Here is a 13,676-nt window from a genome sequence, read left to right as displayed (position 1 = left end):
GAAATTCTAATTACAAAGGAATGAGAAATGTCTAAGATGATGGACAGGAGGCCAGAGAGATAGATGGCTTTGTCCATAAATGGCTTACTCACACGCATGAAGACCTGAATTCAGCTGCCTAGCACACCTGGAAAGGCCAGGTGTGTCAATACATGTCTCAAGGCCTAACTCTGGGTAGTGGGAAACAGAAGGATCTCCAGAGCTCACTAATCAGTCTATCCAACTGGAGAGGTCCAAATTCAGTGAGTGACTGTCTCAAAAAGTAAAGTGGAGAGCAAGGAAAGCACCCCACATCAACCTCTGGCCTCCTCACACATGTGAACATACATGTGCACACAAACTTACACACATGAATTCTCCACACACAAAAGGTCATGGGTGAACTATTACACAATGGAAAAAAAAAATACTGAAATACAGTGTAATGACACTGTACCTCATAAAGGTATAAAATTATCTCTTAATTAAAATTCTTATTTTTTAAATAGAGAGAAAAATACTAAATTCCTATTTTTTTAATGGTAGGGAAAGTAACTAATAATTTTCACCAGGACTGAAAAGATGATCAGCAGTTAAGAGAGCACTTGCTGCTCTTCCAGGTGACACACATGACAGCTCATAATCATCTATAACTCTTCTTCTGGAGGATTCCACACCCTTTTCTGGTCTCTGCAGGTACCAGGCACACATGTGGTATACAGACAAGCATGCAAGCAAACAAAACAAAACAAAACAAAACAAAAACAAAAACAAAAAAACAAAATCCATACATATAAAATAAAATTAAAAGAATAGAACTCACTGATTTCATATTAACTGTCTGGGGTGTAGGTGGGTGTGTGTGTTTACTTTTTACTCTTTTTGGCTCTTCTGGGGGGCCGCCACCCAGCTCCCAAATAAATCACACATGGAGGCTTATTTTTAGTTATACATGCCTGGCCTTAGCTTGGCTTGTTTCTTGCCAGCTTTCCTTAACTTAAATTATCCCATCAACCTTTCGCCTCTGGGCATTTTCCTTTCTTACTTCTGTATATCTTACTTTCACTCTTACTCCGTGGCTGGCCCCTAACATCCTCCTCTTTGCTCTCTTGCTCCCTCTTTTAATTTTCTCCCCCTGCCAGCCCCGCCTTTCTTTTCTCCTGCCTTGCTATTGGCCATTCAGCTCTTTATTAGACCATTGGGTGTTTTAGACATGCAAAGTAACACAGCTTCACAGAGTTAAACAAATGCAATATAAACAAAAGTAACGCACCTTAAAATAATATTCCATAGCAGTCTAGACTCAGTCCACAGGGCAGGAGAAGTCACAAGGTGTGGGTGTGTTCTATGATCTGGAGTTCAAATGAGTTTGTGAAAATGAGCAGGTTCTTCAGGAAGTTGGTGATGCTAATTGAGACGTATAAAAGAAAATATCAAAAGACATTAATTCCAGCCAGAATAGCAAAAATAAGCAATCTTACAGAGCCACATGGGCTCCTCAGCTTTCCTTTCCTGGAGGCAGAGAGCAGCACAGGGCCTTGGCAAGCTGCTGAGCAGAAACAAACAGGGACCACAAATCACCAAGGACTGTTCACTTCTGTCAAGCTTTCCGGGACACTTTTGTTAGATCTGAAGGCTGACAATTCGCCCTGGGCACTTTATGTCACAAAGGGTAAGACAGACTCTCACAAAAGGGCTTCTCTCCAAGCCTCAGGGTTTTGCCTGAAAGCAAGAGAAAATCTTGATTTCCGAATCTAGGTGCTGAGCCAAACCAACGCACCATGGCTGCAGCTGACACACCTTCTAACCTCTCTCCTTCCTCTGCCTTGTCCCTACCTCCCTGTTTATTTCAATCGAAATTAATTCAATGGTTGGGGCTTCCATTTCCTTCTCCACTCGCATTTTTCTTTTTCTCATTTTTAATCCCCTAATGTCTTACTCCTTCAGATAATACTGCTCGGATTCTAACCAGGAGATCCGGCTTTCGGCAGCAGGAGCAGAGCGTCTTCTACCTGCCCATCCTCATAGCAGACAGTGGACAGCCAGTTCTCAGCAGTACCGGCACACTTACCATCCAAGTGTGCAGCTGCAATGAAGATGGCCACATCATGTCCTGCAGCCCAGAAGCCTACATGCTCCCAGTCAGTTTGAGCCGGGGTGCTCTCATTGCCATCCTGGCCTGCATCTTCGTCCTCTTAGGTGAGTTGGTGGCTCCGTGTGTGTGTCCGTGTGTGTCCGTGTGTGTCCGTGTGTGTGTGTGTGTGTGTGTGTGTGTGGTGTGTGTGTGTGTGGTGTGTGTGTGTGTGTGTGTGTGTGGTGTGTGTGGTGTGTGTGTGTGTGTGTGTGTGTGTGTGTGTGTGTGTGTGTGTGTGATGAGGGGGGGGAGTCCATATGCTTTTAGACATGAGTCAGTTAACTCCCTATTGCAGCTACTCAGAACTGGTCTTCTTCTGCCAAGCTTACTTCAGAAGGCGGGTAGAGTGAAGCTTGGAGAAAAGTACAGAAGTTGATGACAGTCTCTTTCCTCAAGGCCTCTTTGGCAAGACTAGAGCAGATGGATTGATCAAGTATCTATTGTAGGTCTGAACACCATCCTAGGCACTGGGATTAATGAGACAGAAACACCCTGGCCTTCATAGTTTACTTCAGGTGACACAAGTTCATATTGACATGCTAGAACCAAAATTACATGGGAGAGGATATGATAGTCATATCTTCAGATCCATTTTTAATAAGTAGCAGCTGAATCACGGAGATTGAACAAAAGGCCCAAAGCCAAATGTCCGAAGCAAAGCCAGGTCTGACAAGGAGGCAGGCCATGCACTGGTCCCCCTTCCTCGGTGGCACTCTTCTCCTGGATGTTCACGCACAGATGCTACAGGTAGTTAAGTGTTAAATTCCTAGTGCTGTTTCCACAAGAAAGAAAATATAATGCACTAGGAATTTTAATTAAAATAGACTTTCAGGCAAGCATGTATATTCTTGATCTCTACTTTACCTGAACACCAAGACACTGAGTCATACCAAAGAAAGAAATTCACTGTAGAAAATGTCAGTCAGCATTGCACTGACTTTCTACGTAGGATTGTGGAACAGACTTCTCAAAGTACATTTTAAAATATAATGTGGGCTTTGGTCATATTTTGGGTGTTCCATCTTACATTATGAGAAATGAACATAAATAACCCTCCAGAGACAGTTGTTATGGCTCCTGGCCCTTGGCTGTATGGACAAGTAAAACCTACCTGTAATTCCTGAAGTGTCCATAAGGTGGCACTGGGAGACCTTGAGTGCAGAACAAGAAATGTGGTTTTTCCTCTTTTTAAGTAACCTGCTCCTAGGAGAAATTTCCAGGATGGCTGGCCTTGCTTCTGTCTTTGGAAAATGCTGTAAGTTCATCCTGGCCCACAAAGAGCCAACATTACAGGACTGATTAAAGAGACTGGCACAGAGTGCTGTGCAAGAGATAATTTAGTTTGTAAACTAGGAGCCATCTTTTAAACTGTACAGAGTCAGATGTTTCCAGAAGCCAAGGTAAACATGAGTGTCATAAAATCCCACTAGTTTCACGCTTGTTTACTTCTAAAAGAGCACAACCCAGGTTAAACACAATTCACACAACTCCAAGGTTGATTTGTGTACACACACACACACACACACACACACACACACACACACACACACGGATAATTAAACATGCTCATTTGGACAATATTTACTTTGGGAGGTGGACTTTTTTCATGCATTGGGCATGTATGCAGTTATGCAGTTCCTAGAAAACCTTGTGGCCCTGTACACCACACCTACAGAACATACAGCATCAGCCTTCCCAGGACTGATATTCTTCTCTCTGAACTCGGACATTCTTCATCTGAGTAGAACTGTTTTTCCTCAAAATTTCATTTTAAGGCATAATTTAATGCTCATTATTTATAACAGATTTTATGTCTAAAAAAAATAAGGCAAGTTGATACTTATTCTTCAGGAGCTGACTAGTTCTACATCTGCCTAATTCTGTAGACCTATCAAAATTCTCTCCAGCATATACTTAGAGTTTTGATGGGTTTTGTTTTTGGTTTTATTAAATATAGGGTTTTTTTCTTGTATAATATATTCTGATTATGGCTTCCCCTCCCTCTTTTCCTCCCAGTTCCTCCTCATCTCCCTCCCATCCAGATCCACCCCTTTCTGTCCCACATTAGAAAAGAGGCTTCAGGAGGACAATAACAAAATAAAATGTAGTAAGATAAAAACAAAAGCAAACACTTTGGAAAAAATAAGACAAGGAGAAGGAAAAGAGCCCAAGAAAAGGCAGAAAGAAAAAAAATACAAATGCAGAGACACATTCATTCCTATACTCAGGAAACCCATAAACACACAAAATGGAAGCTATTATTTAAATGCAAATGGCCTGTGGGGGAGGGAGAATACAAAAATAGAAATAAAATAAGTAAAAATTAAAGAAATAAAATTTTAAAATAAAAGGCCCTGACATGACTTTATAAGACAAGGAACCTCCATAGATGCTGTTGAGTTCCCTTTCTGTCGGCCATCTCCTACCGGTCATGCAGCCTACCGTAAGAGTACTTTTTTTTAACCCGGTGAGATTCTCTTGGAGGAAACTAAATTTTCATTTGCAAGTGGTTATCAATTGCAAGTAGCTTCTGGGTTAGAGACTGGAGGAGGCATGTGTTCACTTCTCTCAGCTCTAGGATGGGACCGGTGCAGGCCCTGTGCATGCTGCTTCAGTCTCTAAGAGTTCATATGAACTTTGATCATGTTGATTCAGAGGGCTTTGTTCTCCCAATGTCCTCCATCCCCTCTGGCTCTCTTACTCTGCCACCTTTTCCTTAGAGTTCCCTCAGCCCTGAGGGGAGGAATTTGATGAAGACAACCCATTTAGAGCTGAGTGTCCCAAGGCACCTCCTTTCTCTCTCTCTCTCTCTCTCTCTCTCTCTCTCTCTCTCTCTCTCTCTCTCTCTCTCTCTCTCTCTCTCTCTCTCTCTCACACACACACATGGATGAGCAAAGCACTGATCTATGAGTGTAGCAAAATGTCATTTGGAGTCATTTTACTGTTACATTCTTTTACTACTACAACAGTAGTATTGGTTTTTACCCTAGGTCCCTGGGCTATCTAGTCTCGGGTTCTTTTCAACCAATCAGTGTCAGGAGTATCATCTCATGGAATGGATCTTAGGTCAAATAAGATATTGGTAGGTTATTTCCACAAGCTTTGTGACACTATTGTACTAGCACATCTTGAAGAAAGGACACCATTATAGACTAGAGGGTTTGCAGCTGGGTTGATGTTTACCTCACTCCTTTGGCAGCCTTCAGTGTACCTTCCTGTACCAAAGACACTAGCTCTACTTCTCCATGTTCAATGAGCTGTGTTTGTATTGTCTTCAGCAAAGAGGTCTTGCCATCTATTTGTAGAGAGCAGCCTATAGATTTGGCAATAGCCTGGGTTGTTTGGGGATTCCTATGGGACCTATCTGGCTAACAATTCAATTAGCTGCAATCCATTCTCAGTACTGGAAGCTTCATTCGGTGACAAGGGATAGCCAGTTAAGGCTCTGTCTCCCTGACTGTTTGGCAATTTTTTTTTAGATCACATTCATTTATGTATATATTTTAGGAAATTCAACTGTATTAGACTTCCATACTGCCCCTCAATTGGCCCCTAATTTTAGGTGTCTCACCCCATATTCCCTCCTTAGTCCCCCTCTCATCTCTCCTTCCCCACTTGATTCTCCCATTCCAGTCTGCCCTGCCTCCATATCCATCCATAACTATCTAATCTATTTCCCTTTTCTAGGGAGATCTATGTGCCTCACCTAGTTCCTTATTCTATACCTGACCTCTGTGGTTCTACAGATTGTAGCTTGATTATTGTTGACTTAACAACTAATATTCCATGTAAGTGAATGCATACCATATTTGTCTTTCTGGGTCTGGATTACCTCATTCAGAATGATTTTTTTCCTAGTTCTATTCATTTACTTGCAAATTTCATTTGTTTAATGGCTGAGTAATACTCCATTGTAAAATGTACATTTTCTTTAGCCATTCTTCTATTGAGGGATTTCTTGGTTGTTTCACCTTTTTGGCTGTTGAGTAGAGCACCAATAAACACAGTTGAGCAAGTGTTTCTGTGGTAGGATGAATCGTTTTGGTATAACTAGATCTTGAGGTAGATTGATTCCCATCTCCCCTAGGAACTGAGACACTGATTTCCATAGTGGCTGTACAATTTGCACTCCCAATAGCAATGGATAAGCGGTCCCCTCACTCCACATCCTTGACAGTATGAAGTGTCCTTTGTTTTATTGATCTTAGCCATTCTGATAGGATGAAATCTCAAAGTAGTTTTGGTTTGCATATTTCCCTAGTGATTAAGGATGTTGAACATTTAAAGAAATGTTTCTCAGCCATTTGAGTTTCCTCTTGTGCCCCATATTTTAATTGGGTTATTTATTTTCTTGATATAATTTTTTTTAGTTCTTAATATATTTTGGATATTAGTCCTCTATCAGATGTATAGTTGTTAAAAATCTTTTCCCATTCTGTAGGCTGTCATTTTGTTCAAATGACCTTGTCCTTTGCCTTACAGAAGCATTTCCGTTTCATGAGTCCCATTTATTATTTGTTGATATTAGTGCCTGTACTATTGATATTTTGTTCAGGAAGTTGTCTCCTGTGCCAATGCATTCAAAGCTATTCCCAACTTCTTCCATCAGGTTCAGTGTGTTGGGTTTTGTTTTTAAAGTCTTTGATCCACCTGGACTTGAGTTTTGTGCGTAATAAGTAGCCATTAGGATTATTGTACATGCAACCATACAGTTTGGCCAGCACCATTTACTGAAGATGCTGTCATTTTTACATTGTGTAGCACTAGTTTCTTTATCAAAAATCAGTGTACACAGGTATCTTCACCTTGGTCACTCAGGGTCTTCAATTCCATTCCATTAATCAGCTGTGTCAGTACCATGCAGTTTTTATTACTATAGCTCTGTGGTACAATTTAAGGATGGGATGGTGATACTTCTAGCAGTTCTTTGATTATTCAGGATTGTTTTAACGATCCTGGGTTTTGTGTTTTCATGTGAAGCTGAAGATTGTCCTTTCAAGATCTATGAAAAATTGTGTATGTATTTTGATGGGATTGCATGGAATCTGTAAGTTGCTTTTTGTAGGACCATTTTTACTATGTCAATCCTATTGATCCATGAGCATGCGAAATCTTCCCATCTTCTGATAGCTTCTTCAATTTCTTTCTTCAAAGATTTGAAGATTTTATCATACAAGTCTTTCATTTGCTTGGTTAGAGTTACCTACAGATGTTTTGTATTATTTGAGGCTGTTGTGAAGGGTGTTGCTTTGTTGATTTCTTTCTTAGTCCATTTGTCATTTGTGTATAGGAAGGCAATTGATTTTTGTGAGTTAATTTTGTTTCCAGCTACTTTGCTGAAAGTGTTTGTCAACTATAGGAGCTTCCTGGTAGAATTTCTAGGTTCACTTATGTATACTAACATATAATTTGCAAAGATGTTTGACTTCTTCCTAATTTGTATAACTTTGATCTCCTAAAGTTGTCTTATTGCTGAAGTTAAGACTTCAAGTACTATATTCAATAGGTACAGAGAGAGTGGATAACCTTGCCGTGTTTCTGATTTTAGTGGAATTTCTTTGAGTTTCTCTCCATTTATTTGTATGTGGCCTATGGAATAGCTATAAACTGCCTTCATTATGTTGAAGTATGTCCCTTATATTCCTAACCTTTCCAGGGCTTCTTATTATGAAGAGGTTCTGGATTTTGTCACAGGCCTTTTCTGCATCTAATGAGATGATCTTGTAGTTTCATCTTTCAATTGTTTATATGTGAATTACATTAATTAATGTATAATAAACTATTCCTGCATCTCTGGGATATGCCCACTTGATCACAGTAGATGACCTTTTTGATGTGTTCTTTGATCCAGTTTGCAAGTATTTTATTGAAAAATTTTGCAATTACGTTCCCAAGTTAAATTAGTCTGTAATTCTTTTTTTTTTTTTTTTTTTTTTTGGTCTTCATGTGGTTTGCGTATCAGGGTAACTGTGGCTTTATAAAACAAATTGGGCAATGTTTCTTCTGTGTCCATTTTGTGCAATAATTTGAGAAGTATTGGTCTTAGCTCTTTTTTGAAAGTCTGGTATAATTCTACACTAAAACCATCTGGCCTTAGGCTTTTATTTTTTCAGAGGTTTTTAATTACTGCTTTTATTTCACTAAGGATTTTAGGTCTGTCTAAATTGCTTATCTGATCTCAATTTAACTTTGGTAAGTGGTATATATTGAGAAAATTATCCACTTCTTATAGATTTTCCAATTTGTTGGAGTACATGTTTTTGAGGTATGTTCTTTTAATTCTCTGGATTTCCTTAGTGTCTGTTGTTATATTCCTCATTTCATCTCTAATTTTGTTAATTTAGATCTTTTATGTGACCTTTAGTTAGTTTGCATAAGGCTTGGTCAATCTTATCTTCTCAAATAACCAACTCTTTGTTTCATTGATTCTTTATATTTTTTTTTTTATATCAGCCCTGAGTTTGATTATTTCTTTACCTCTACTCCTTTGGGGTATAGTTTTATTTTTCATTCCAGAACTCTCAGATGTGTTAAGCCACTAGTATGAGATCTCTACATTATTTCCTGTTTGTTTTATGTAGGCACTTAGTACTATGAACTTGCCTCTTATAACTGCCTTCATTGTGTCCCATTAGTTTAGGTATGTTGTGTATTTATTTTCATTCAGTTATAGAAAGTCTTTCATTTCTTTCTTGATTTCTGTCTTGACCCATTTTTTTATTCAGTAGTGACTGTTCAGTTTCCATGAATTTGTAAACTTTCTGTTATTTCTTTTGTTGTTGATATCCAGTTTTAATCCATGTTGGTAAGACAGGATGCTATTTCAATTTTTCTTTTATATCTGTTGAGACTTGCTTTATGTCAGAGTATGTAGTCAATATTAGAAAGAGTTCATTGAGCTGTTGAGAATGTATATTCTTCTGTAATGTTCTTCTGTAAATATATTCGGTCCATTTGGTTTATGATATCAGTTAGCCCCAGCATGTCTGTTTTTGTCTGGTAGACCTGTCTATTGGCAAGACTGAGGTACTGAAGTCTCCCACTATCAGTCTAGGGTCAATATGTGATTTAAGCTGTAGTAGTGTTTCTTTTATGAATTTGGATGCTCCTATGTTTGTTACATAGATGTTACAAATTGCAATGTCCTCTTGGTAGATTTTTTCCTTTGACAAATATACAGTGTCATTCCCTATCTCTTCTGATTAGTTCTGTAGCACTGGAATGATTGACAGTGTCTTGCTACGTTGCCCATACAGGCCTCAAACTCCCAAACTCCTATGCTATGCACTCTCCAGGCCTAGACAACCTACTAACTAAAACCACACACACACACACACACACACACACACACACACACACACACACACACACTATGCCTGGCCATTTTAAAACTTTTTCCATTTTCTTTCCTAGTATCTTTTAAAATACCTGTCACTACCATTACCATATGATATGAGTGACTTCCTTCTCAATATTTCCAGCAGAACTCAGTAGCCTTGCCTTTGTACTTAATAAAGCAACACTTGTGACCCAAAGACAGCCTTTACTGGAGTGTATGAATGTTAATCTCATTAACACTGCTCCTTCATAAGGACAAGTTCATATTATAATTGTTATAATCAAAGTTGTTTCCTTGTTGCTTAACAGAGCCTTTAAAAATATATGTTTAATGTTTGCTGTATCTCACAAATATGAATGTTCAGTTAGAAACCCATTTTTTCTATGCTGTCTTAAATTCAAATCATGCTCCAGTCTTTCCCACTAAGTTCAATCCTCCCACCCAATTCCTTAGAATTCTATTGGTCTCTTTTCCTGAAAGCCCGCTGTTCTTGATCAAGCCTCATATTTCCACACATAGAGAAAATATTCAAGAGTTTGTCAGTATGTATTTTGTCACCAATTAAGCACATTCACAAAAATGAGGTATTAACATCATTAACTGCAATTTGTGCTCATCAAAAACTTTAAATCTGTTGTTGTGAGCTTTCTTAGTAATCTCTTAGTCCACAGATGACAATACACCACCATTGCCAGCACCCTGGAATAACCTGTGGTTTTTTTTTTTTGCAGTGTTGTCAAACTGTCACCAGCTGTAACAAAGCACACCAGGAAAAAAATCAATAGCAGTTCTATACCTGAAACCTCAACACACTTCCTGGAAAATGTTTTCAGTTACAAAGATAAACAGTTCAATGGGATTATCTCTATCTTTCCTTTAAACCCCAGTGAACACACCTAGGGAAAAAGCATTTGTTGAGATAAACTTTTATCCAAACCTTCAAGAGCACATCTAACCATGTGGCACTTCTTTGGTACCATACTGAACTATATAAAACATCACTGTTCATTCCTTCTCTTCCATGAAAACCACTGGCTCTGGAAAGTCACAAATACCCCTCTAATTAAAGGTCTTGTTGAGGAATCTGAGATTACAGGGCTTCGTCATTTATGCTTTTAATAGTATTTTTATTAATTTTTTGAGAATTTCATCTACTGTAGTCTCATCATATTCACCCCTAAAATTTCCTAGATCTACCCATTCTCATACCACCCCCAACTTGGTGTCCTTTTAAAAATAAATAAATATCCAACCACTCCAATTTGTGCCGTCCACATACTTAAGTATGGAGCTATCAACTGGATCGAGGTTGAACTACCAGGAGCCAAATTCCTGAAGAAAACTCCAGAAACTATCAACTGTCCAAAGCTCCTCAGTTAGGTTTGTAGTCTGATAAGCCTCTTCCCACAATGCTTAGTTTTTGAAAGAGGCATTAAAAAGACAATTACTTTTGCTCACATCTACCTTATGTGTCTACATTCATTCTCTGTCAATATATAGTTGTATTTAAAAGCAAAATGTCTGCATTCCTACAATCTCACCTACATGACACATTTAGATTATAGTAAATGTATACTAAACTCATTATTCTATAAGCAGGATGCATGATCATATCTTCTACAGCAGGGCACCGTGCTCTGTGTCATCGTAGAGGGATTAGTTTGTTGTGTGTCTATATACAGTTTCAAAATAGGCTTCTATGAAGCTATGCAGCTTCTTACGAATGGACTGAGGAAATACAAAGCTTCATTTACCCACAAGGCCTGTGAGGATCAGGCAGACCGGTACTAGTTAACCCAAAACTGACCTGGCTGCCACTCTGACCCCTTCCTGTCCCCATGTTTAATAACGCGTTCCTGGGGGCTGACACATGCCATTCTCTGTGTTCCCGGCAGTGCTGGTGCTGCTCATCCTGTCCATGAGGCGGCACCGGAAACAGCCCTACATCATCGACGATGACGAGAACATCCACGAGAACATTGTGCGCTACGACGATGAGGGGGGCGGCGAGGAGGACACCGAGGCCTTCGACATCGCGGCCATGTGGAACCCGCGCGAGGCGCAGGCGGGCGCCGCCCCCAAGACGCGGCAGGACATGCTCCCCGAGATCGAGAGCCTCTCCCGCTACGTGCCTCAGACATGCGCGGTCAGCAGCACGGTGCACAGCTACGTGCTGGCCAAGCTCTACGAGGCCGACATGGACCTGTGGGCCCCGCCCTTCGACTCCCTGCAGACCTACATGTTTGAGGGGGACGGCTCTGTGGCCGGCTCGCTCAGCTCCCTGCAGTCGGCCACCTCGGACTCGGAGCAGAGTTTCGACTTCCTCACAGACTGGGGGCCCCGCTTCCGGAAACTCGCAGAACTCTACGGGGCGTCGGAGGGGCCTGCGCCCGTGTGGTGACGGAAGCCCGGAGGCAAACGCGCATCCAAATGCAGACGTTCTCAAAGGCTGCTTCTCCTGCACGAGGTGTGGCCACCCCAGGAGCAATATTGTGCTGGTCGGTGAGGATGGGAGTGAGTGACCTAGCAGAGCTCTCTCTGGATCAGCTTTACTTGGTTAGACTAAGTTAAATAATCAGAAGGAAACCCAGGAAGAAGAAGGTAGAATCTCCAGTTACCATTTTCAACATTTTTTTTTTCCTGACACTGTATTCAAAGGCCTGAAGTATTATAAACAAAGCTTGGGTTTTTGTTTTTTGTTTGTTTGTTTGTTTGTTTGTTTGTTGGGTTTTTTTTCTTTTTTTTACATATTCACCAAGGCCTTTGACATTTTGCAGAGATTGCAGTTGAAGGCAGGGAACAGGTCCTACTCTAGAATCTGTTTTATCTTTATTCTCCATTTCAGATTGTTTTTCCGGATCATGAAATCAACACACACACACACACACACCACTAAAAAATTATTCCTCAGTGAAATTGTCCTACTTGTTCTAAGATGGATAGTATTTCATTTAACCCTTTTGAGACAAGGTTAAGACTGGGCCTTGCATGGGGGATGGGTGGGAAGGGTAGGGAAGGAAGAGACATTGACTCGTGCTCAAGTTCAACAGCTGAACTAAGAGTTGGCATTACAGCTACTCCAGTGTCAATGAGTCAGAGTGCACTGCTCTCCTCTCAGCTCTTTATGCCCCTGCAAAAGTCAGAATGAAACTGGAAAAGCTGCCTCTTTTGCACTGTAGATGTCTCTTCCATGTGCCAAATGTGGAGATTAGATGCAACAAACGAAAGCCAAATAAAAAGAAGTATCTGATAAAAGCATGGGTTAGAAGGCTTTCCTAATCTGTGTAAGGTCAATCCAAGGGATGTTTACATACTGTAGATAACCTACTTGAACAAAACCAGTATTATAGAAAAGAAATGGATGTAAGAGAATTACATGTAAAAGTTTTGTATATTTGTTAATAAATTTGTTAATAAATATGATGTACTACATCTCAGTACCTTAGCACTTCTTTTAATAAAAGCTAAATAGAAGGAAAGGTGAACTTCACGTTTGTTTCATTGTTGAGATCTATGATCTTGGTTTACCCTCAGGTTACCCGGATTGGGACTGATTCATAACACAGAAGCAGTGTCAGAGAAGCATGGGGTTGTGCATTCTGCTTTGATTGCTGACCAGATTAATGATATGGTTCAAATAGTTAATGTTTTAATAACAACTTCATTATTATATCTGAAAAAGGCCAAAAGACTATTTAATATTAATGACACAATCATGAATTTTGCTTGTATTTTTAATTTTGTGAGAGGTCATATAACAGCAGAGGTAAGATATTGTGTTATTTTCTATTTTATTTCACTGCCAAATCAAATACAAATCAGTTTATTCACTGTAGAAGAGCTCACATGGGGTAAAATATGGGAGGGGCATATTTTATTCATCTTTTTTCCCTGTGGTAGTTAAAATAAGTAGTATATAATATATACCTAACTGTATCCTTTATATACATCAGTTTAACAAGTGCTTAGTTAATATAGTTGGAAAAGATCCCTTTCTTTGACATCATATTACTGAAGAATTGCTACACAGTTATCAGGAAAATTGTGAACAAAACAAAACAGTCTTCTCATAATCTGGATTATAGCAGTGGCTGTCAGATTTTTGCCATGTATCAGAATCGAATGCAGGACTCATTGAACATTCTCACCCACAGAATTTCTGATGCAGTAAATGTGAAGCTATTTGCCATTGTAACAAGTTACCAGGTAGTACTGATGCAGCTG

The 13,676-nt window shown here is 39.7% G+C and overlaps 1 protein-coding gene and 1 long non-coding RNA gene across 3 annotated transcripts in view; one reads left to right on the top strand and one right to left on the bottom strand.

Annotated features, from left to right (window-relative positions):
- Positions 1–1,916, bottom strand: part of LOC128109300 (uncharacterized) — a 36,329-nt gene extending 34,413 nt beyond the window's left edge. Inside the window, exon 1 of the long non-coding RNA XR_008217792.1 lies at positions 1,253–1,916. This is a non-coding gene — a long non-coding RNA (uncharacterized LOC128109300). The remainder of the gene's footprint in view (positions 1–1,252) is intronic.
- Cdh20 (cadherin 20) overlaps positions 1–12,937 on the top strand; it is a 252,321-nt gene extending 239,384 nt beyond the window's left edge. Inside the window, exons 11-12 of one of the 2 annotated variants that reach the window (XM_052736503.1) lie at positions 1,927–2,178; positions 11,348–12,937. In XM_052736503.1, coding sequence (XP_052592463.1) covers positions 1,927–2,178; positions 11,348–11,853 — 758 coding nt within the window. In that variant the 3' untranslated portion in view covers positions 11,854–12,937. Of the gene's footprint in view, positions 1–1,926; positions 2,179–10,183; positions 11,311–11,347 lie in introns of those variants that run through there. The other variant, XM_052736504.1, reaches the window with a different exon arrangement.
- Positions 12,938–13,676: the final 739 nt, after the last annotated feature.

The sequence above is a fragment of the Peromyscus californicus genome, unplaced genomic scaffold (genome assembly GCF_007827085.1).
Source record: "Peromyscus californicus insignis strain IS unplaced genomic scaffold, ASM782708v3 Scaffold_14__1_contigs__length_90479793_seg_1, whole genome shotgun sequence".
Classification (NCBI taxonomy): Eukaryota; Metazoa; Chordata; class Mammalia; order Rodentia; family Cricetidae; genus Peromyscus; species Peromyscus californicus.
The sequence above is the reverse complement of the archived record's forward strand: the minus strand, read 5'-3'. Positions and strand labels throughout refer to the sequence as shown.